This window comes from Bubalus bubalis, chromosome 2, assembly GCF_019923935.1.
Source record: "Bubalus bubalis isolate 160015118507 breed Murrah chromosome 2, NDDB_SH_1, whole genome shotgun sequence".
NCBI lineage: Eukaryota > Metazoa > Chordata > Mammalia > Artiodactyla > Bovidae > Bubalus > Bubalus bubalis.
This window is the reverse complement of record NC_059158.1, coordinates 138,014,400-138,039,279: the sequence shown is the minus strand read 5'-3', so window position 1 is coordinate 138,039,279 and position 24,880 is coordinate 138,014,400. Positions and strand designations below refer to the sequence as shown.

At 44.1% G+C, this 24,880-nt stretch overlaps 1 protein-coding gene across 11 annotated transcripts in view; it reads left to right on the top strand.

Annotated features, from left to right (window-relative positions):
* The first annotated feature begins 1,502 nt into the window (after window positions 1-1,502).
* ANKRD44 (ankyrin repeat domain 44) overlaps window positions 1,503-24,880 on the top strand; it is a 314,414-nt gene continuing 291,036 nt past the window's right edge. For 9 of the 11 annotated variants that reach the window (XM_006078152.3, XM_044936824.1, XM_025277923.2 and 6 more), the window contains exon 1: window positions 1,503-2,189. In XM_006078152.3, coding sequence (XP_006078214.2) covers window positions 1,518-2,189 — 672 coding nt within the window. In that variant the 5' untranslated portion in view covers window positions 1,503-1,517. The remainder of the gene's footprint in view (window positions 2,190-24,880) is intronic. The other 2 variants (XM_044936838.1, XM_025277924.2) reach the window with 2 other exon arrangements.

Sequence of the window (24,880 nt, the reverse complement as noted above, 5' to 3'; positions counted from 1 at the left end):
GATATTACTTTGCCGACAAAGGTCCGTGTAGTCAAGGCTATGGTTTTTCCAGTGGTCATGTATGGATGTGAGAGTTGTACTGTGAAGAAAGCTGAGTGCCAAAGAATTGATGCTTTTGAACCATGGTATTGGAGAAGACTCTTGAGAGTCCCTTGGACTGCAAGGAGATCCAACCAGTCCATTCTAAAGGAGATCAGTCCTGGGTGTTCATTGGAAGGACTGATGCTGAAGCTGAAACTCCAATACTTTGGCCACCTCATGTGAAGAGTTGACTCATTGGAAAAGACCCTGATGCTGGGAAGGACTGGGGGCAGGAGGAGAAGGGGACGACAGAGGATGAGATGGCTGGATGGCATTACATGAGTTTGAGCAAGCTCCGGGAGTTGGTGATGGACAGGGAGGCCTGGCATGCTGTGATTCATGGGGTTCCAAAGAGTTGGACACGACTGAGTGACTGAACTGAACTGACTGTAGTTTTGGTTTTCTGTTCAATGTAGGTTTATTCCATGACATGCCAGGGGCACGTGGATCAGCCTGGGAGCAGCACCCATCCACTTGCCCACTTAACTCTTCCTCTGGCAGAATCTCAACTCTTGTCACTTTCTCAGGGAAACCCATCTTCACCTACCAGTCTGGCTTGATTCCTCAGTCATGGATTTCTTTACAAGTATTTTTTCCCCCTGTGAACCCTTATCTCAGTCTGTAATTACATTCATTAGCGGTGATTATTTATGTCAGACATCTCCTAAGACTAGATATCTTGGATGTTTATGCTCCCTTTTCATATTGTGTCTAGCCAGCATCTGGTGCAAAGTCAGCACTCAGTACATAGTTGTTGAATGACTAGGCGTGTGTGCATGCTAAGTTGCTTCAGTCCTGTTCCACTCTTTTCGACTCTATGGATTGTAGCCCATCAGGCTCCTCTGTCCATGGGGATTCTCCAGGCAGCAAGAATCTGGAATGGGTTGCCATTTCCTTCTCCATGAATGAATAAGCATTTGCTCCAAATTCCACAAGTATTAACACTTTACTATGATTACATATATTACTGTGGTGTGTGTGTCCCATGCTCTTTGACAGCTGGGTCTTCTATCTGTTGAAGAGTAGGGTAACTGGATTTTGTAGAAATGAGTGAGTCAACTGGTGGAAACCCCCCAAAACCCAATTAATGCAGCAGTACAAGACCGTTTCTTCTCCTGTAACATTGCTCCATCTTCTTCGCCCCCAAATCAAAACCCAATGTTTGAATTTAACGATGGGGTTCTGCGTGTCTAGCTGGGAGGTAGCTGGAGAACCAGGTGAAAGGGCCAGAGCCCCACGTCCCTACCCTCCAAGCGTTTCACAAAAACTAGCTGAAGAATGAGTCAGGGTCTCCCTGTATTAAACAAAGAGAGCACCAGCCTTGCGGTCCCTGACCAGGTGGGATAATTTGAAGCGCTGGGCGGATTCCGGACTAGGGAGAGGTTTAGAGGAAGGCGTGTGGTCCAATCTCCTGGTTCGAAATTGGCTACAAGTGAATGCAGCCTTTATTGCCCCTCGGGTGTATCCACAGGGAGTGCTCACGAGGTTGTGTGTGTGTGTGGGGGGGGGGGGGGGGTGTGAGACAGGCGAGGGGAGGGGTCACGATCAGCAACCCCCCACCCCTCCCCAGCACGGAGGCCTCTAAACGTGCACGCCCTGCGTGGGAGCAGCGTGGGCGGCCCGGGAGCCCGGTCCCGCTAGCCCGCGCGCAGTGTGCAGGTGCCGAAAGCAGGCGGCAGTCTGACCCTACCGTGGCGCGCCCGGTGCGGGAGCCGGCGAGCACCCCGAGCCGCGCGGGCTGCGAGGCGCGGCCGCGGGCGGCAGGAGGCAGCGTCGGCCCAGGCGGCGCGGCGGCGAGCGAGGCAGCGCGCGGTGATGTCAGTGGCGGCCCGGCTGGCAGCAGCCGGTACTTCCTGTATAAAGGCGGGCGGGCTCGGCTGCAAACCCTACTAGCCAGTGTCAGCCTCTCGGCGGGAGGAGGAGGAGAAGGCGGAGGAGGAGGAGGAGCAGGGGGAGGGCTGTCAAATTCGGGAGCCAGATTTTTTTCCCTTCCCTTGGCAATCCCTTCCGCTTCCCCGGCTCCTGGAGTGACATCTGCGGACCGGGGACCTGTATGTGTGTGCGCGCGAAGGAGCGGAAGAATGGCAGTGCTCAAACTCACCGACCAGGTAGGGGGCGGCGGCGCCGGCGGGCGGGACGCGCGGGCGCAGGGCGGCGCGGAGCCCCGGCGGGGGGATGGGGGCGCGGCACGGAGCGCGCCCGCGAGCTGTTTACTCGCGGCGAAGGGGAGGAGTGTGTGCGGCCGCCGGCTGCTCCGAAAGCCGGCGGCTGCAGCCCTCCTCTCCGGCTCGGTCCCCGCCCTGGGCCGTCGGAACTGCGCGCTCGGCTCGGCGGCTGGGGCGCCCCGGCCCAGGGCTGGGGAAGGGGCGGTGGGGCTCTAGCTGGCGTGCGGGGGTGCGTTGTCCACGGGCCCGGGCTGGGCAGGGGGAGGGGAGGCTTGAGGTGCTCCTCCGGCGCTGCGCAGCTTGGGCTCCGCCAGCGCGGGCGGGCCGGAGAGAGGCTGGTGTGCGCCGCCGGGAGGAGGAAGGTGGATGGAGAGGGAGAAAGATCGCAGCCTGGGACCCTTTTCCCAGCCAAGCTGGAGACCGGCCCAGACCGCGGCTCTCGTGTGGTCGGGCTGTCTTTATCCTTTTAACATGACACCCCGACTTCCTCTTTGGTAGCCCAGAGGCTGTGTGTGCGTGGTGCACGATGGAGATGTCTGGCACGGCTGTCCCTAGAGGAGGTGAAGTTCGGCCCGGGGTTCCACTCACAGACGGTGGGCTACCCTTTGCCTGTGTTCATGAGCTTTGGCGCTTTCCGGCTAAGCCATAGCACGGGGTAGCTCTGGAGCCCTTTGCCTGGAGAGGTGGGGATGTTTGCTGGCTCGGTTGACGGTCCTCGCTGGAGGTCTGTGGCACGAGACACCCCAACCTTTGCGGACGCTGCTGCTCTGTGGGCATTGACACTCACAAGCGCCCAACCAAGTTGTATGACAAAACTCTGTAACTCCTTCTACGAAAAAAGGAAACAGCTTCCTTTTATTTCTTTTGCCATTTATTCATGGATAGTGAAATGAACATTGTTTTGAGGTCCTGGTAGGCGGAGAGGCAGACTTGACTTTGACACAGGCGGTCAAACATGCCAGTCCTTGGTGTTTTAAACATCTCATACTTCTCAAGTGGGTTGCATCTGGTGCCTCCCTGTCCTCAGTATCCAGCCAGAACTTCCTGAGACTTAAGTGCAATCAATCACCACATTAATTTGTTCTCCTGCCTTTAGAGTCAAAGTTTGGCTTTGCTTTCTGTAAGTATTTACAGGCTTTTAAAATTTTCTTTTTATATGGGGGAGGGATCACTGAATTAAAATGAACGTTATCGTTAAATTTAGCAGGAGGAGCAGCTGGTAGTGATGAATCTATTTGTTTCCATTGGTTCCAGAGATTTTAAGAGTACTTGTAAGTTGATATTAGTTTAGCCCTCCCCCCAACCCCCCACCTTTTAGTCACATACTTTGACAATTGTTAGACATTTGTTTTAAATCTTTCGATTTTAGTCTGCCTTGGTCATGTTATCTTTTGTCATTGCAAGTTACTATACTTCTCTGTTAATTTCTAAATATTCATCTTCAAAGTACACAAAATGCTTCTAATAGGTGTTGTCATTTTCACATACACAAAAAAATTTTACATAGAACTTTAGAGCTGGAAGGGATGCCAAAGGTGATCTTCACCCAAATCCTTAATTTTTTTAACGAAGAAACTGAGGTCTAGACAAGAGAAGCATGTCTTCCTCAAGGACACAGCTCTTGACTTGCAGGGCAGAGATGCACTCCTGTCTCCTGCCTTCCAGATTCCTGTCCTTTCTTCTAGGGATGGTTGATACCTCCTTCTGTCTTGTCATCGGCTGTGTTGAAAGGCTGACAAGAAGGCACCCTCTGATAAATCAGGATCAACACTGATGAAAAGTATTTTTTGATTTTAGAAAGTTATTCTCCAGGACTTGTCCGAGTAGAACTTTCAAAGAGTTTCTCTTTTAAAGTGTTTTTGAATACATCCCTACCCTTCCCCCAACAAACTAGTCTCCCTGTGGAGGGCAAGAAAGGTTGTATAATGTTTATTTGATTCCATCTCCTGATGCATAATGGGAAACTAAGGAGTTCTAAGATTCATGGACACCTAAAAGTTGACAGCCTATGGGGCAAAGCCTGAGGGAGAGGAGGTGGACTGGGTGGGGTAGAGTGGTGAACAATTATGGTTTCTGGGAGGCCTTAGGTCCAGGAAGTATGTGGTCTTTCTTGCCTTATATAGTCTTACCTTTTAGTTTGAAACTCGAAATTCTTAGAAGCTGGTTCTTAACCTCATCAGAGGCTTAAAAACCCTTTCTTAAACTCCTGCTACAGGAGCTTTGCTTCACCGTTATGGTAGGGAGCCACCTGCTTCAGATCTAGACCTTAGAGTTTGTAGCAATGCCTCTCTCCACTCAGCTGTGTGTTAAAACAATCACATGTTAATTCCCTCTCATTTGTTTAATACCCTGTTTGCAAGGTGGATCTTGTTTTTGTCAAAGTTCTTGGACTTTGAGTATGAAGACACATTTTTGTGTTAATAAGCTGAATCACTAGTTGTCTTGGCTTTTTTATTATTTAGGGTTTTGTTTTTGAGTTTTGTAATTTGTTTAATTGATGTAACTGATTTATAATAGATAAGTTTCATGTGTACATGAAAGAATTGACATTTCCTGTCCTGCTGAAACTGGGTGCAGGAGCTTGCTGGCGATGGTAGTCACCTCCTCCGTAGTCAGTCCCTCGCTGACATCTGTGTCATGCAAGAGGAGGAAAATGGTTTTCCTAGCTCTGTTTTGGGAGAGTTGAAAGGAGGAAGGGAGAGGCAAGTGTGGGGTTTAGTTTTTTTTTTTTTTTTTTTCTTTTTTCACTATGAAAAGGAACTAGGAGCTATTGCTGCAAATAGACTTGGCATTGAGCACTTCTGCATTTGTAACTGTGTCTCTTCTGTTTTCCCCTTCACACAATAGACATTTTTCTTACAGCGTTAGGGGGACTGATCTTCCTGGTTTGCCAAGTCTGATGGGTTTTCAAGGATATGGGACTTTTTTAAAACCAGGAAATTCTAGGCAAATCAGGACAAGCTGATCACCCTATACAGCACAGAACACACTCACCTATGTAATAACATAACAAGGTAATTATTTCCTCATCGATGGATATTGGGATGTTTATATCTTTGTAAAGTGAGATAATTTTAAGTTTGGGGAGAATTTCTTTGCATCTAAATGTAATACATCTTAATTCAAGATAGATGTGAAATTCCTTGCAGTATTGAACTTTATGGGATGAGGGGGGGTCTTCTTTATGTCCTATAGTAAAGGCATTGCAGTGATTTTAAGAATGTCATATCTTCAACCTGGCCTGGTGCCCCCTCCCCAAAGTTTTTCAAAGTTCTGAAGCAGAATGGTAAGTTCTGTCGGATCTTTGAAATGTTCACCATTCTTTCCTGAATTTGCTAGTGACAGCAGAATGCCATCTTCTTCTCTAGGACTCTTGCTGTAGGTGGCCCTTTTTGGAGCTTCCTGCCTGGAGGCCTTCTGGTTTGGTGTCCTCTTGCCAAGTCCTGGCTCACATTTTAGTCACTCACCTCCTTGCCAAAGGCAATGGCTGGCAGCTGTGGCAGTGGCAAGAAACTGGAAATCCTGCAACTTTGAAAGCAGCGTTTCTTGCCCATAGTGTGGGGCTCGTTACATATTTTACTGGGCTGCCCTTGTCCTCCCAGCAGTGCTGGGCTTATAGCAAACTCTGTGTCCAGTCCTGCCTTCAGCAGAGAAGGGAAAATAAAAGCTTCATTCTTTGGACCTTTCTCTGGTTGTTTTGAGATGCAGTCACGTGGTTTGGGGAGTGCACTTGAGGACTGGTGTTTCATGGCCGAGACCTAATAATGGCTTACATTATTGTGATCTTATTATATGCTGGGCCCTTGCCGTGAATCATCTGTCTTAATCTTACAGCCATACAAGGAGGTAGGTGGTGGTGTGATTCCTGCTTTACAGATGAATAAAGAGGCTAATTGACTTGTTCGAGGTCACACGCCCAGTAAGTGATGGAGTGCAGTGTCCTGCACAGCAGTCTGATTGCACAGGTGGGGCTCTAACCACATGGCTGTACTTACAATAGTTGAAAGGGCAGTGTAGCCGAAGCCCTTACAGATGCCTGCTCTTCTTTACCCGGAAGCCATCAGGTGAGCCAGACTCCCACAGTAGGTATGGCAGAGTCAGGAGCTGTTCTGAGGTCTCTGCTCCTGCCAGACTAGTGCCTGGCTTCTCCTCTTTGCCTTTCACCTCCCTACCCTAGAGAACGATGTGTTGATTGGTGAGTTGGTGATTTTTTTTTTCTTGGTCATTAGCAAATAAACTATGATCATTGTAGAAAAATCAGAAAGCTAGATAACCAAAAAGAAAACCTGTTTAAACCATCTGAAGTCTCTATATCTGTATACTCAGAGCTACTCTTGACAGCTTGATATATTTCCTTCTAGTCTTCTGTCTAGGTAGCCAGGTGAGAATTTAAAATTTTCCACCTGATGATATCTTTCTCTTGAGCGTAAAGGTATGCCTATGATGTTTAGACCAGTGGCTTTTCCAAATAAATTGAAATTTATGCCTGTCAATAAACTGGCTGCTTTAGTGTAAATACAACAGCGGTACACAAGGTCTAGCCCTGGATTGACTGAAACTGTTTTTAAGGTTTCAACTTTTACTTCCTCTTTTTCTCTAAACAGAGAGTAAATATAAACTCAAAAAAGGCACACTTGTTTGTGCCAGCAACAGGCCTGAAGCACTTTTTAAAAAGATTCCTGTGTCGTCAATATAATGTGAATTTTTATAGGTGAAAGTAGAACATGAAATAATTTAAAAACAGGGGCTACAGAGATCTGATAATCTGTAGTTTCCAAATTTGCATAAACTATGGTTCTTTTTGGTTTTTTCCCAAGGAAAATTCCATATTGAAGCTCAGTGTGTAATAGAGGTTGGTGGGAGTAGTAACGAGGCCCTTTCAAGGATTATTTGCGTTTAGTATTATTTGAAAACGCCCTGTAAAACTGCTGGTGACTGGGTCAGTTTTTTTTTTTTTTTTCCCCTGAAACACTATGTACTTCAAAAACAGATATGTGTTTATGGTTGATTAGGAGTTACATAGAACATGGATGGCCATATTATTTTGATTCAAACTGGGACACCTTTGAGAATGATACAGGGTACTATTAAATATTAGGTTGAGGAAACAGGTGTGGCTGTCCCCAGTAAACCTGGACACATGGTCACACCACTTAGACTATGTTTGCTCACTTCAGACTTAACAGTAATAGTGAGACTAGTCACTCTCTTTCCAGTCTGAAGTAGGTATAATAAAGACTATTTTATGACCTTATGTAAGGCCAGAGTTGGAAACTGGGTTTGTTCTCATGTATTAGTTCTGACCAGTTAGCTGGGAATGGGTGGGTGTGGGGGGTGGGGAGGGGAGATTGCAGGAGGAATATGTCAGAAGCAATGTGGCTCTTGCAGCCAGAGATGGGGAAACTGTGATGATTGATAATCATTGTTTGCTGTGGACATAGGATAAGGGAGAGGTGACATATATTGTGCCTTAGCCAACCCTTGGCCAGTCAGATTAACCTCTGTGGGCCTGCTGCTGCTGCTAAGTTGCTTCAGTCGTGTCCGACTCTGTGCGACCCCATAGACGGCAGCCCACCAGGTTCCCCCGTCCCTGGGATTCTCCAGGCAAGAGCACTGGAGTGGGGTGCCATTTCCTTCTCCAATGCTTGAAAGTGAAAAGTGAAAGGGAAGTCGCTCAGTCATGTCCGATTCTTAGCGACCCCGTGGACTGCAGCCTACCAGGCTCTTCTGTCCATGGGATTTGCCATTGCCTTCTCCCTGTGGGCCTGAGGCGCCTCTTTATACAATGAAGAGAGTGGACTGGCTGCCTCTCCAGTGCCCAGGCCCCACCCCCTTGCTGTGTGACTTACCCCTCCATGGGTGGTGGTGGTGCTGGTGGTATAGTGGCCAAGGAGGGTGTATGCAGATGAACTCTATTGAGCTCTCCAGGTAACCAAGTCAAATAGTTAACATCTAGTTCCAAAGTCAATAATTAGGGAACTGATTCCTGCCCTGTCCCCCACTTTTTTTTTTTTTTAGGTTTTATTTTTTTTAGGTCCCACTTTTATTTTATAGATAATCCAAGATTATCTAAAATTATTCATTTTATAGATGATCAATTTTATTGACTATTCCTTTACTACCCTTTGGCCAACATCATCTTCGCCTTGTGCTCTACCATTAGAAGTTAGGACAGCAGGTATTTTTTTCAGTGTTCATGCTTCTAAGAGAGTTGGTAGCCCAAGTGGTTGAAATTAATGACTCACAACTCTAGTTTTTTTATGATGATATCATAACTTTTAATGGTTCTCTCACTTGTCTCTCCTTTTGAAAACTGATAATTGTCTAGTACTCTATTAATTGGGCCAAGCAAAGAAACTAATCATGTAGTCCACCTTTGGGCCATTTTAAGCTGTACTAAGTCAATGTTTGCTTATATTTCTTGGTTCTCGTTTGTCTCTAATCCCCTCATTCACACCCCTGTGTAACTTTCTAAGGTATCTTTTTTTTTTTTAATTTTATTTATTTATTTGGCTGTTCTGGGTCTTTGTTGCCGTGGGGGCTTTTCTCTAGTTGTGGCAAGCGAGGGCTACTCTAGTTGTGGTGTGTGGGCTTCTCACTGTAGTGGCTTCTTTTGTTGCAGAGCGTGGGCTCCGGAGCACAGGCCCAATAGTTGGGGTGCACTGGCTTAGTTGCTCCGCAGCATGTGGGATCTTCCTGGATCAGGGATGGAACCCCTGACTCATGCAACATTTAATCACAGTTGTAACCTGTTTCTAAAGATTTCCATGCTAAATTGCTTTCATTTTGCTTTCATTTATTTTTAAAATAACTCTTGACTAGGAATACAAAGATCTGGATTCTACTCATGGTTCTTTTTCTCATAGTTGTGTAGCTTTGGACAACTCCTGGCGTTAGTTTCTTTGTTGCATGGGAGTGGGTGGGTGGACAGTCTTCTAAATTCTTCCAGCGTTCTAACATTCTGGGAGCACCCCAGGTACTTCAGTATCAACCTCTTCGAAACTCATGGAACCTGGTTTCAAAAAGTATCTGCCTTCCATGAACTTCTGATTTTCCTTCTAGCACCCACAGTTCTGCCTGAGAATCAGGGGTCCTTTCCTCTAAAATGCCATCTTCTAGGGCATGTTCCGGAGAAGGCAATGGCACGCCACTCCAGTACTCTTGCCTGGAAAATCTCACGGACGGAGGAGCCTGGTAGGCTGCAGTCCATGGGGTCGCCAAGAGTCGGACACGACTGAGCGACTTCCCTTTCACTTTTCACTTCATGCATTGGAGAAGGAAATGGCAACCTGCTCCAGTGTTCTTGCCTGGAGAATCCCAGGGATGGCGGAGCCTGGTGGGCTGCCGTCTATGGGGTTGCACAGAGTCGGACACGACTGAAGCGACTTAGCAGCAGCAGCAGCAGGGCATGTTCAGAACCCTTCTCAGTGTGGCCTTTGAGATTCCTTGAGCCTCTTGTGGGCAAGGGGAGCAAACTTGTAGACCCCAGGTTTTTCTGTTGAGAGCTGTGGTGATCTGGGGCCGCTGTGGTCTTCAGCAGAGGGGGCTGCTTTAGCAAACAGCCTGGATTCTCTTAATCCTGTTCTGTTGCACTCCACCATAACATCTGGGTCTAACAAGTCTGTTTCTCAACCATTGGCCCCACGCAGACACTGGGTGCAATGGACCCAAAGACCACAGACTTTTACAAGGAGGGAATTCCTACATACGATCAACATCCTCTGTATGGTAGGTACTCTCAGTCTGTGAAGGAAACTTGTTTTGGTGTCTAAGACTGGCAGAATGAAGAGAAAGATGGGAATTGAACACAGGACAAGTGTTACAACAGAAAGCCAGACAGAAATTCAGGTCAACTGACACAAGTCCACCAACCAATTATTGTTAAACAGTGGTCTCCAAGAGAAGAGGGGGCACCTCCACTCCAGGGGTGAGTGGGATGTCTTACTGAGTTTGAGAAAGAAAATATTAGAATATTTCTTTTAAAAATCCTTAATGATTTTTTATTTTTAATATATGTTGTATACTGGTACTATAAAAGCCTCTCAGCTCTCCTTTCCACTTTTTGCCACCTTGACCAAACTATCTCTTAGATTATTGCGGTAGCATTCTGATCAGTCTTCCCCATCCAGCCTTGGCCCCTGGACTCGATTCAGCATAGCTGTCAGTGGGATGGATCTGAGATCACGTAGCTTCCCTGTTCAAAGCCCTCCAGTCTCAGCCAGAGTAAAATCTATTGTCTGGGGTGTCACACTGGGTCCCCTCCACTCACCTCTGCCACTTATCTGTGCAGCCAGGTCTCTTCTGGTCTCTCCCTGGCTCCAGCACACCAGCCTCCTCACTATTCAGTGTGTAGTAGAGCTCTGCTGAGCACAGCCCTTAACATTTGGATGTTGCTGTGTGCCAGTAACCTGCCCAGCCCAGCTCAGCCAAGCCCAACACTTCACATTGGAACTGTTAGTGGTCCTGCTCAGCCATTGGTTGGCACCACAGTGGGCCCAGCCTACAAACAGCCAGCTGTCAATGAGCTACCGCTAGTGGGCCTGCTCAGCAATTGGTCGGCACGATGGGGCCCATCCCCCAAGGAGCTAACTGTCAACAAGCCATGGTTAGTGGGCCATTCAGCCAACAGTTGGTGGGAGTGGTGGTTGTCAGGTGGGGAGTGAGGTAAGAGGCTGATACCAGCCTTCTCCCTGGAGCCTTCCAGCACACCCACTGGCCTCCAGGTAGCAGGTGAGCTGGGGGCCCCAGGGAACATGCTGGGTGCTCTGTCCTGCAGGGCTCCAGAGCCCTCACCAAGGCCACCCACTGGCCTTGGCAGCAGTGAAGCTCTCCCCCATCCCTGTCTCTGCAACCTAATAGCAGCAGCAGTCTGCATAGGTTGCAGTCTGGGGTACCTGCATTCCCCATACCCTGCTTTGGGTGGCATGAGGAACCTGAGGGCCAGTTGTGTCCTGGGCGCCCGGCTTCATCAGTGATAATGGCTGGGCAAGACATGGGGACCTGGCCCTGAGGGAGCTGCCAACTGAGATCTCTCTTCTCTTAGCCAGGATCTGGACCTCGAAGGGTGGAAGTTGAGCCTTGGGACTTTGTCCTTTCTTGTCAGAACGGAGAATAATGTTTGGTGAAGATTTACAGGAACATTGTTACCTGACCATGGCTTGACTTCAAGAGCAAAGGACCTGATACCAAGAAGTTTGCAACAACTAACCAGGCACCTCCCTCACCTTTCCTAGAAACGAGCTTTACTAAAAGCTTTTGGGGAGTTTGGGGTTTTTAAGGCATGAGCCACCCGTCTCCGTGGCATGGCCCTGCAGTGAACCAACCTTGCTCCGTTCCAAGCTCCGTTTTGGTATTGTTTGACCTCACTGTGCTTTGGGCACAGGTACAGGGTTTCAGTAACAATTGGTCATGCCAGGTGTACTCCTGCCTCAGGCCCAACTTCCTAGATGCTGAACAGAATGAACAACAACAACAAAAATCTTTGCTCTATTACTTACAAGCATTTAGAACAGTGTAATGCACACAGTGAATGCTCAATGACTCTTTGAGTGAAATAAATATGTATATATGTGTATATGTTTATACATTCATGTTCAAAAGATTTTTACTCATGAGGTACTCAAAAATTTGGAAAAGCTTCTGTAAGCAGAGCTTCTTGGGTTTCCATTCAAAAGTAAATTTTTGGCCCCAGTTCAGTTCAGTTGCTCAGTCGTGTCTGACTCTTTGTGACCCCATGGACTGCAGCACGCCAGGCTTCCCTGTCCATCACCAACTTCCGGAGCCTACTCAAACTCATGTCCATTGCATTAGTGATGCCATCCAACCATCTCATCTTCTGTCATACCCTTCTTCTCCTGCTTTCAATCTTTCCCAGCATCAGGGTCTTTTCCAATGAGTTGCTTCTTTGCATCAGGTGGCCAAAGTATTGGAGTTTCAGCTTCAGCATCAGTCTTTCCAATGAATATTCAGGACTGGTTTCCTTTAGGATTGACTGCTGGATCTCCTTGCAGTCCAAGGGCCTCTCAAGACTCTTCTCTAACACCACAGTTCAAAAGCATCAGTTTTTCAGCACTCAGCTTTCTTTATAGTCCAACTTTCACATCCATACATCAGTTGGCCCTATCAGAAGATAAAATATCATTTTTGGTCTTTTTTTTTTTTCTTGTTTCCCCTCTTTTTAAATTTGGATGGAGATAGGTTTACATTGTATTTAGTTCTGAGCAAGTTCCATTTCTTCACAGGGAAAGTATCAGGGTGACACTAGGAAAAGGGATCCTAAATATTTTGGGAAGGGACACTCACACCCATGACAAAGTGTATCCTCCATGTATTCAAACCATCAAGGAGTGTTCGGACTCCATCTCCGTGGCAGTAACTCTGTTGGAGTCCTCTACTCCTCTTCTTTCCATAAAGGATAAGAACAGATAAGACTAGAGAGAATTGGTAATAAGGAGACAAGATAATGGGGAAACCGTGGAAACAGTGGCTGACTTCTTTTGGGCTCCCAAATCACTGCAGATGGTGGTTGCAGCCATGAAATTAAAAGACGCTTGCTCCTTGGAAGGAAAGTTATGACTAACCTAGACAGCCTATTAAAAAGCAGAGATATTACTTTGTCAACAAAGGTCCGTCTAGTCGAGGCTATAGTTTTTCCAGTAGTCATGTGTGGATGTGAGAGTTGGACTATAAAGAAAGCTGAGCACAGAAGAATTGCTGCTTTTGAACTGTGGTGTTGGAGAAGACTCTTGAGAATCCCTTGGACTGCAAGGAGATCCAACCAGTCCATCCTAAAGGAGATCAGTCCTGGGTGTTCTTTGGAAGGACTGATGTTGAAGCTGAAACTCCAGTACTTTGGCCACCTGATGCGAAGAGCTGACTCATTGGAAAAGACCCTGATGCTGGGAAAGATTGAAGGTGGGAGAAGAAAGGGATGACAGAGGATGAGATGGTTGGATGGCATCACTGACTCAATGGACATGAGTTTGGGTAAACTCTGGGAGTTGGTATGGACAGGGAGGCCTGGTGTGCTGCGGTTCATGGGGTCGCAAAGAGTCAGACACAACTGAGCAGCTGAACTGAAGACAAGATAATACTCATGCTTTATGTGATTTGATCCTAATAACATCTCTATGAAAGACTGGCTGTTATCATTCTGTTTTACAGATGATGAAAATGAGATCTGAGAGGTTAAGTAATTATGAGTCTGGGATTCAACACATCTGGGCAAGCTTGACTTCAAGTACACATTCTTAGACACTGTGCTTCTGGACTCCTGAAATAGATGTAGCATCACAAGAGACCGTTTTTCCCATGGAGCTCATGGTCTTGTTAGAGATGACCTTGAATGCCTTGTACATGGAAGGCCTTCCTCAAATCTTTATTCAATACATGCGCACTATTCTCAAAACAGCTATGGTGCAGGTTTAGACTACATTTTGGGGGTGCTAATTAGGGACTCCAGGAGTCCAGAGATGGGTAAAGGTTTCAAGGAGCTAGAGTGAGTCCAACTGGTCCTTGAAGAAAGAAATTATTTAAGCAGCAAGATGGGGGTGGAAGGCATCCCAGATGAGTGACATACCATGTATTTGAGGACTGTGTATTTACTGAAGCACCGGGTTCATTCTAGTAAGGCAGAAGAACTAAAGGAAGAAATAGTTAATGTGCAAACTTGGTAGGAGAGGTGTATGTATATTATTAACAATGAATCTTTCTCACTTGAGTTCTTCTGATAGGTACTATGTGTCCTTTCTTGGAGACCTTAATGAGTTTGCATTTGGACAGAGCTCATTATTTCCATTTGTTGCTTAGGCATAATCTTTTAAAAACTAACTCGTACCCCAGTTTGTTCCAAAAGTACTATAGCATAAGGTAAGGTGTTACCTATGGGTCTTCTGTCTCCATGACACCCTCTAGTACTTGAATAGAATGTTGCATATATTACTTGTCATGGCAACATTTTTTTTGGATAAACATGTATCCTGGAGTAGCATGCTGCTGCTGCTGCTGCTGCTAAGTCGCTTCTGTTGTGTCCCACTATGTGCGACCCCATAGACGGCAGCCCACCAGGCTCCCCCGTCCCTGGGATTCTCCAGGCAAGAATACTGGAGTGGGTTGCCATTTCCTTCTCCAATGCATGAAAGTGAAAAGTGAAAGCGAAGTCACTCAGTTGTGTCCGACTGGCAGCGACCCCATGGACTGCAGCCTACCAGGCTCCTCTGTCCATGGGATTTGCCAGGCAAGAGTACTGGAGTGGGGTGCCATTGCATGGACCTCACTGAAAGAGACTGGATAGTCTTCATGGTGTGGGACATTGATGGAATAATGTAGTAGGTCTAGAGATAGCCTGTTTTTAACCTAGTACATTAAAAAATAATAATTATTTGTTGTTGTGCTGGGTTTTTGTTGCTGCGTGGGCTTTTCTCTAGTGGTGGCAAGCAGGGGTTACTCTGGAGTTGCTGTGCACAGGCTTCTCATTGTTGGCTTCTTTTGTTATGGAGCATGGGCTCTAGGCACTCGGGCTTCAGTAGTTGCGGCTCCCGGGCTCTAGAGTACAGGCTCAGTAGCTGTGGCGTATGGGCTTAGTTGCTCCATGGCATGTGGGATTTTCCCGAACTGGGTATTGAATCTGTGTCTCTAGCATTTGAAGGTCGGAGAAGGCAATGGCACCTCACTCCAGTACTCTTGCCTAGAAAATCCCATGGACGGAGGAGCCTGGTGGGATACAGTCCATGGGATTGCTAAGAGTCGGACATGACTGAGTCACTTTCACTTTTCACTTTCATGCATTGGAGAAGGAAATGGCAACCCACTGCAGTGTTCTTGCCTGGAGAATCCCAGGGATGGGGGAGCCTGGTGGGCTGCCGTCTATGGGGTCGCACAGAGTCAGACACGACTGAAGCGACTTAGCGGCAGCAGCAGCATTTGAAGGCGAATTCTTTACCACTGAGCCACCAGGGAAGCCTTAATACATTTTTTAAGTTAAAAAATGCTGACTATGGGGATTCTACAACAAGACCTCATTTCTTTAAAAAAAAAAAAAAAACAAAAAACAAAAAACGCAAGAAAAAAGAAAATGGAGGGGAAATATATAGATTAAATGAGAATTAAGACTAATTGGATTCTGATGCAAACTTACATACTTCTAAGAGATGGTTGGGGACATTTGGATCCTGACTGGCTCTTTGATGACTTAAAGTATGAATATGGTATTGTGGTTATGTTTAAAAAGAGGATCTTTATTGTAGAAAACAAGAAACCCCCCCACAAACCCTTAATATTTGACCAGGACACTTAAAATATTTTAGTGACTTACTCTTTCTGGAAATGGTTTCTCTTTCTTTTTACTTCTTCCGGCTCCTTTTGTGCCCCTTCTGAGCCCTTCACTCTCAGTTGATGGAATATCTTCAGTTGAATTTTTAGAATCCTTTTGATTGTCAGAAAAGCACACAGTTCTGCTGGTTTTGTTGACTAAAGCAGTATGCTTCTGAGTTAGTTGTGAGGTTTACCCCACCTATTGACTTAGTCAAAGTGGCCCTCATGACTCCAGTCAGATATTTGAGTATCTGCCTTCAAGTCACAGGAAGACCTGGCTTTGTTTTTATGAACTCTTTCAGGGTAAGGTTTTTCCAGGGCAATTTGAGATACTAGAGTTGCCAAAAATCATTTTATTATAGTTTTTTAAGACAGCAAGCAGTTATAGGTCTCCATTTTAATAATCCTGCTGTCCCCACCCTCCCCTCAGCCTCTCTTCTTACCTGGACAGGAAATGGGTGTTGCTCCTTGCTCCAGGGATTTCAGTGTTTCTTTAGGCGTGCTGAAATATCTTCATTTATTTCTGCAAGTGTGAAAATCTTTCCATATCCTTCTTAATGGAGTCCAGATATCAGAATAGACTATTAACTTGAGAAATGGCCAGCTACAACTTGAATAAATGATTCAGTCATGAAGTCATTTAGAAGCCAAGTGAATGCATTTTTTGGGACTAGGAGCCTCAGTACAATTATGTCTTGGGGCCCATGAGGTGCATGTAACGTTTAACTGCTAATGCTCCTTTTCTTAGCAGTCAAGAAGGAATAATCTTGTTTTGAGGAGCTCTGTTCTTTACCAAAGAGTCTTATGTCAAGGTTCTAGGGTAGTCTCTTTCTGTATTTAGAATGTTTTAAAATATTGTGACATCACAATGAGCAATTTCCAAAAATATTACATGGGAGTGGCATAGTTAAAAGGATCCTTAAATTGATACCTGAAATCTGGGCTATAAGAACATCTCTGCTCCTAACTAGCTATCAGTCTTGCCATGACACCACTTTCCTTGATGATAAAATAGGTATAATAAATACTTGATGGGAAAGTTGTGATAATCAAGTTGTGATAATCAAGCCACTCTGTCCAACAAGTGGCTCACGGTAGGCACTCAGTAGTCTGATCTCTAGATGGTTCCTCCTCTGTCAGTTTGAAGAGACTAGCTCTCTAGCATCAATTTCAGCTCTTTAATTTCAATTAAAATAAGATTTTGATTATGTTTTGTTTTAAGTTTATGCCCATTTATCTGGTCAGCTTTCTCTCTAGCTTAAACAATGTTAGTAGGAAGTGTTTTATTATTGTGAAATCTCTATCCAGAGGTTTGAATTGTAGCATTTTGGTCCTCCTTTTTTCTCTCATTTTAAACACATCGATTCACTTAATTTGAGGAATCTTATGTTTAGATAGGAGAATAACTGTGCATTGAAAAAATTCTGAGGTGTTTGCAGTCATTCTTGCTTTAAGTTGTCAAAAAGAACTGAAAGTTACTTATAAGAATGCCACTTCCTCTTCACAGAAGTATAGAACGGTGTCTTTTCTGAGGAAGTGTGTAAGTACAAAACAGTTGATAGAGCAGTCTTCGTAAAATATCATCATGATGGAATTTCTAAAAATCACTGGTAACACTGGTGTAAAACTTCCAGCCTTGAGTGAATAGGATAGACAACCCTAAATTTCTCTGAAAAAAAAAAAAAAAAGTGTGATTAAAAGAGATGATAGATCCTTTGTAAAGAGTCACTTTAATTTGGAGTCTTTATTTCTCTTAGAACTACAGAATGCTATTTAGAGAGGGGGTAAGTTAAACATCATTGGATACATGTGTGTATTTTAATTTTAAAGTGTATTTCAGTTGAGTTTATACCCAGTGAAAGTAAAATAAAAAGAGTGGGCAAAATAAAAAGAGTGAAGGGAAAATGAAAATAAGAATTGGTACATTCCCTTCTCCAGGGGTTTGAACCCAGGTCTCCTGCATTGCAGGTGGATTCTTTACCGTTTGAGCCACCAGTGACGCCCCACCAAAAAAAGAAAAAAGAGAAGATTAAAGAAAGAAAAATATTAATAGGAAGAGACAAACATATTTTAAAAAAGAGGGAAGGAAGCAGGGATGAGAGGGAGGTTGACCATGTTGGTTTCTGAGGTGCTAGTTGGGCGTTGAAGATAAGCTGGAGTTGGCCGTCCCTTCTCTACTCTGTTCTTTAAAATAATTTTTAACATTGATCTCTGCTCTTTGGCCACATTGACCTTTTTTCTTGGAGTTCTAGGATCTGAATAACCAAAGTGGAGATTGTTATTTTGGCTGCAGAAGAAATGAGCAGGGCTATGTACCCAGAAGACCAGAGTCAGGCTGATGGGTATCTGGCTGATCTTTGGGTCCTGACTGCTGATACAGAACCCTCAGAACCAGTGTGCTGCTGCTGCTGCTAAGTCGCTTCAGTCGTGTCCGACTCTCTGTGACCCCATAGACGGCAGCCCACCAGGCTCCCCTGTCCCTGGGATTCTCCAGGCAAGAACACTGGAGTGGGTTGCCATTTCCTCTCCAATGCATGAAAGTGAAAAGTGAAGGTGAAGTTGCTCAGTCCAGAGTACTGGAGTGGGGTGCCACTGCCTTCTTGTAGTGGGCAGGCAACTGATAACACAGTGGGCGGGCAGGTACTGAAGGCTCCTATTGCTGGTGACTAGTTTGCTGTGACATCTTTGATGTTGAACACCCTCTGCCTGTCCATTTGAGTTGAACTCAAGATGGGCATTTCTTCATCACTGCTTTACCTTTTCAATTAGCCTTTCCTGAGATCTAATTCTCACCTCCATTTCTGCTGTGAATTTGCTGGGAGATCCTGTGGTCATCACACCTCTCTGGGCCTCAGTTTCCTTTATGTGCTAAGGACATTGACTAAGATGAGCTGACCCCCCATCCAGTCTTCTATGACATTGACTCAGAGGCTGGCAGACCACTCACTGTGCACAGGCCAGGCTCAGCCTACTGCCTACATGGCCTGTGAGAAGAATAGGTTTTACATTTTTAAGTGGTTGAAAGAGATCAAAGAGTAATATTTTGACACACATGAAAATTATATGACATTCACATTTCAGAGTCCATAAATAAAACAGAATCTAGCCTCCCTCATTTGTTTATGTACTGTCTGTGGGTGCTTTCAGGCCATGAGAGGGCAGTCTTTGTGATGGAGCCTATATGACCTGCAGCATTGAAAATATTTACTGACTCTTTGCAGAAAGTCTGCCAACCCTTGCTCTAATGCAAGCACACACTTGGAACCTTACTCTTCAGAAATTGAGGGCTACCCTCTTACAGACTTGGTATTACCTAAACTGAACTTTAATTTAGATTTAATTAAATTAAGATGGGGGAGTCTTGCCTTTATTATTTTTTTTCCAGGAGAAAGCAGAAGCTTAGTTAGCTTTTGTCGTATGCTTTTAATTAAAAAAAAAAAAAAATCCTCTTTAAACAGTTTGTTTCTACTCAGACTTTTTTCCCCTCCCTCTAGGAATCACTGTAGAAAAGGAAGTCATGTGTTTATATTTTAAATCATTTGCCTTTTAAACTGGATTTTTAAATTCCACATGTGGACTCAGAAACAGTTAAAATATACTTTTGATGCTCTAAGAGAGCCAAGACAGGGGAGGAGAACTTTACTGCTGATTTTTAAGAGTGAAACAGAAATCTTAATATTATTTCCCATTGTGTGCTAAAAATACTATCTTTAGTTTCTTTGAGTAGGGACTCCAGATTAATGTGGGCATGAAAATGGTTTTAGTTTTATAGAGAGCCAGTTTAAACAATTAAGTAATTTAAAGGATATAGTTAACTATTACAAATGGAGATTATAAAAGAAATAAATGTCAATAGTATCTACTTATCTAATATTTCTGACTCTTCTGGAAAGTTCTCTCTGCAGCTAAGTCTGATAGTCTCTGTGTGTGTTATGAGTTTGGGTGAGTGTGTGTATGTTTGTGTGGTTTCTAGTGTTCATGTCATTATAGTTGTAAAGAGAATTTACATTCTATTCTTGCACTTCCAGAGTCATTTGATTTACTCTAAAGCTCTTCCTATGCCAGTTCTCTTTGATCTTGGGAGAAGATGGGCACCTTGAATTGGTTAATGAGGAGCAGGGTAGTCAGTCAGCACACGTCATCTTTTTAAAAAAAATTAATTTGACTGGAGGATAATCACAATATTGTGGTTTTTCATCTAAAAGTTAACTTCATTTTTCTCTTCTGAGCCTATAGAGAGAAAGAATTAAGACTGTAGGGACTTTAAGAAGATTTGTGAAGAAATTCTTGTAGTGCATAACTTTAGAAAACATTGATAGAAACTTTGTACCTAAAGTATCTGAAGACTTCCACCATTTTCTGAACAGTATTATAAAGCATGTGGAGGAGGCAAGTGAACTCTAGAATCCTCGTTTTTCAGAGGGAGTAACAGAGGCCCCCGGATATTGCTTGGCTTACTGACTCTCAGTCGGGGTAGACCTCTTGTTTTTCCTCTAGCTCAGTCTGAGGTGCATTTCGTTTGCCTATCCTGTTCTTAAACAGCACTTGTAAAAACATGTGTCACTTCTACAGTTATATTTAGGATACAGCTTGAAACACTGTATAAACACCCCAGGATAGAGTACTGAAGTCTGCCGCCCGATAATTATTATGTGGTTCTAGAGTCATGTCATCTGTACTCTTCAGATCAGAATTGTTACCCCACTTCTAAGCTGGTCTAGAAGAGTGAGCCCATTGTGTACAGGGCCGAAAGAATATTGCCTAATGTTCAACTTGGGGTGAAGAACTGTGATACACTGAAGGCCATGGAAATTCATTCTTGTTTGAAAACACTTGTGACTGGGAAAAGCGCTGAAATACTAAGGCTTTCCCATGCCCTCAACCCCTGAATACCTCCGCAGTGTTCTTTGTTTTTTGAATTTCATGGGAAGTGTCTGAAATTGCCATCTGAAGAGAATGTTTTTCACAGAACTGCCTAATCTTCAGACATGTCTAAATACAGAAGTATTTAATGAGTACTTTCATTTTCCTTCTTACATGGACTCGGCAAGTTCTGTGATGGTTGAGCCTCTCACTTCTGGTTTTAAGCCATTTTTAGCTCCTTGATTAGTGTGGGGCTTGGGAAGGTGGAAGCTAAGCCATTTATTTGCTCTTCACTTCTAGGGGAAAGTGTTTGTGCCTCCTGCTTTTTAGTGTTTAGGGCTCTGGCGAGCCTGATAGTAGGCTATCAGCAGCTACTAAGTGAATGAATGAACGGTCCACCGCCAGTTTCTGCGGCTGTGTTTTCTCCTTCCCCACCATCCTTCCTGGTTCCTTCCTACTCTCTTTCCTCTTTCTGAAATCATTAAAATGAAGCCAGAAAGGATAGGATGTGATTAATATTTTGTTATATAAATAGCCCTAGTAAAAGGCTTGGTGGTGGAAAATATTGCCAAAGTGTTTAAGTGCATGTTTTCCCCCGATTCCCTGTTAAATAGGAATAATCAAGAATTGTGTGACTGATAGCCCATTGTGTCATGATGTGAACAGATCTGAAATAGCCTCCCCCTAAGTCCCCACCCCCAGTCAAGGAAATAGTACAGGAGGAAATGTTTGGTTATCATTTTTTTTTTTTTTAATATTTGCAAGATTTTAGATGGGCTTTAACCAAAACAGCTCTTTAAAGACTTGCACAGGAAGTCACTGTTAATGTGGGTGTTTGATTTAAAGTATCGAACTTATTCAGGCCCAAAAGAGGCAGAATATGATTTTCACCATTGATCCTGCGGGGACCAAAGGGAGGGCCAAGCTGGGTCATCTAATGATGCTTAAGAACAGCTCTGCAACATTCTTTGTCCTCAACTTTCACCTCTGAAAGATTTTTATAACTATGTTTTCCCTTGCACATTTTTTAGGTTTTCATTATAAAGTTAAAAAGCTACAAAGGATGTGATTCCTAGTATAATGTAAATATTGACTTTTAAAATAAAGTTATTACTGTTTAAAATGTAAAGAAGGGAATTTAAACATGTTGTGATTTGATAAATTCCATCATCACTTAAAAATACAGGAACAAGCACTTTAATAGTAGGAACTTTTTACATTGCTCCTTTTCCTCCTTGAATTCATACTTCCATTCTACTTTCTCACACAGAATTTTACCAAATGTAATGTGTCAAAAAAAAACCCCACTCTGATTATCCAGTGATACTTTGCAATAAAAATATGATCCTAAGGTGGTAAGAATTAAATACATTTCTGGATTGAGTTTATCTATATGAACAATTTGTCAAAACATAAACATATTATAAAGTTTGATAAATTATTAACAAAATATGTAAAGTCAAACATTCTTGTTTGAAATGCTTTTCTTAATCTCTGGATGAGGCTTGCTTTCTTGTTTTAAGTTAATTCACGTTTGTGGAGAACATAATTGCTGGGATGGTATGGGGTGTTCTTCAGAGAAAGCTCTCTTGACCTGCAGTATTTTGAATGTGCCCTTTTATTGGCACCAGCAAGTTTAACACCTTGCAGGAAGTTTGCTCAGTCAGAATCAGAATGTGTGAGGGTTAAGTCTACCTTTTGTCACATGGGAGAAGAAAGATCCTCAAGAGAGAGATGTGAAGAAGCAGCAGTAAAAAGCAGAAAAAAAGCACACTCCTGAACCACACAGAGAAGGCAATGGCAACCCACTTCAGTATTCTTGCCTGGAAAATCCCATGGATGGAGGAGCCTGGTAGGCTGCAGTCCATAGGGTCATGAAGAATTGGACACGACTGAGTGACTTTACTTTCACTTTTCACTTTCATGCATTGGAGAAGGAAATGGCAACCCACTCCAGTGTTCTTGCCTGCAGAATCCCAGAAATAGGGGAGCCAGGTGGGCTGCCGCCTATGGGGTCGCACAGAGTCGGCCATGACTGAAGCAACTTAGCAGCAGCAGCAGCCTGAACCACAGTTCAGTTCAGTCCAGTTTCTCATTCATGTCTGACTCTTTGTGACCCCATGGACTGTAGCACACCAGGCTTCCCTGTCCATCACCAACTCCCAGAGCTTGCTCATACTCATGTCCATAGAGTCAGTGATATCATCCAACCATCTCATCTTCTGTCGTTCCCTTCTCCTCCTGCCTTCAATCTTTCCCAGCATCAGGGTGTTTTCCGATGTGTCAGTTCTTTGCATCAGGTGGCCAAAGTATTGGAGTTTCAGCTTCAGCATCAGTCCTTCCAATGAATATTCAGGACTGATTTCCTTTAGGATGGACTGGTTGGATCTCCTTGCAGTCCAGGGGACTCTCAAGAGTCTTGTCCAACACCACAGTTCAAAAGCATCAATTCTTCTGCCCTCAGCTTTCTTTATAGTCCAACTCTCACATCCATGCATGACTACTGGAAAAACCATAGCTTTGACCAGATGGACCTTTGTTGGTAGATGCCTTTTGGAAAGGTAGACATTTGGAAGCCAAGGATGTGGACCATGATTTCTATACACAGCCTGTGCCTGCAAACCTCTCCCTGAAGCTTCCCATGCTCCAGGGGAGCAGGGTCCCCGCATGAAGCCACTCCTTGAGAGATGAGGCAACCCTGAAATAGATGATGTCATCATGGGGGGTGACCTGTGCATCCCTGTGCTCCCAGAGTCCCATCCATTGGCCAGCTGGGTCACCTCAGGTGTGAATGAGACATGCTAGTCAATTCTCATAGGCAATAGATCTCCTTTGAAAAGCTTGTGTTTACAATTTTGAAAAACTGGACTCGTGTGTTAAAACGAACTTTTGAAGGTGAGGTGGAGGGGTATATAATAGGGCTTTACATATATTCTCTTAGAAGATTTTTAAACTAATTAACCCAAATAACATTTCTTTTATGATCTCTGTGTGTCTGAAGGATAATTCTAGTAACTAGATGAAAAGTTTGTTTCATGTGTATGGATGTTTTGAGAACTTATCCCTCTGACTTGTGAAACTCGGATGCTTGGGAAGGCTCGTCTCAGATGTGTTGAATCTGGTGCCTGTGTGCTCCTCTGCATATTCCACTCTGTACCATAGTAATTGCAGGATGTTAGTTAGCAATGGTGTTTCTCATTAAAACTTAAGGTTCAATTAGAATTTGATGTCTTGGAAAGCTCATTTATTATATTTAAAGACCTTTTTGTTGTTGTTTAGTTGCTCAGTCATGTCCAACTCTTTGCGACCCCATGGACTGCAGCACTCCAGGCTTCCCTGTCCTTCACCATCTCCTGGAGTTGCTCAGACTCGTGTCCATTCAGTCGGTAATGCCATCCAACCGTCCCGTCCTCTGTCGTCCCCTTCTCCTCCTGCCTTCAATCTTTCCCAGCATCAGGGTCTTTTCAAATGAGTTGGCTCTTCACATCAGGTGGCCAAAATATTGGAGCTTCAGCATCAGTCCTTCCAATGAATATTCAGGATTGATTTCCTTTAGTATTGACTGCTTTGATCTCTTTGCAGTCCAAAGGACTCTCAAGAGTCTTCTCCAACACCCTTAAAGACCTAGATTTCTGCTTTTATAACATTTTTAGCAAAGCAGATGCTTGTGGGAGTATATCTGATAGTTATTTAGTTCGTCAATTCTGAAATTAGCTAACAAATCCCCTGATTCTTTAAGATGGATATAGATATTATATCTGGGAAGTTATTTTACCAAAAATGAGGTGAAATATCTAGACATAAAATTAAAAATGATGTACTGGTTGTATGTGTATGTTGAATGGCTTTGCCTGGCATTTCTGTGCAGTATTTCAACAGCGTCAAACATGGTTCTTCAAAGAGAATGCTCATCTTCTGATGACTGGTGTTGCTGGTTCCTCTTGCTCATCTCTAGGCCAAACAGAAACACATCTGTTCTGCCAAGTATTCTGTGATGTCACAAGACAGGCACAACAGCACAGTGACTTTTCCTCACACTTTTTTCTGGTGACAGGAGTTTTAACCTCTTCCTCAACTATTCTACCTTTTTTTTTTTTTTTTTTCAGTTGGAGGATATATACCGATAATTAGTTAGGCTGTGTAGCAGTGTTACTTCTTTTTTAAACAAAGATTTTATTTTTTAGAACAATTTTGGGTTTACAGCAGAAAAGAGCCAAAACTACAGAGTTCCACTATATTCCCAGCCACCTATCCCCACAACCTCATCCATTTTCAGCATCTGGAACAAGAGCGGTATATTTGTTACAGTCCCTGAACCTGGACTGACACATCATTATCACCCAAAGTCTATAGTTTACATTAGAGTTCACTCTCGGTATTGTGCATTCTATGGGTTTTGTCAAATATTTAAGGACATGTGTCCACCATTAGAGTATCACACAGGGTAGTTTCACCACCCT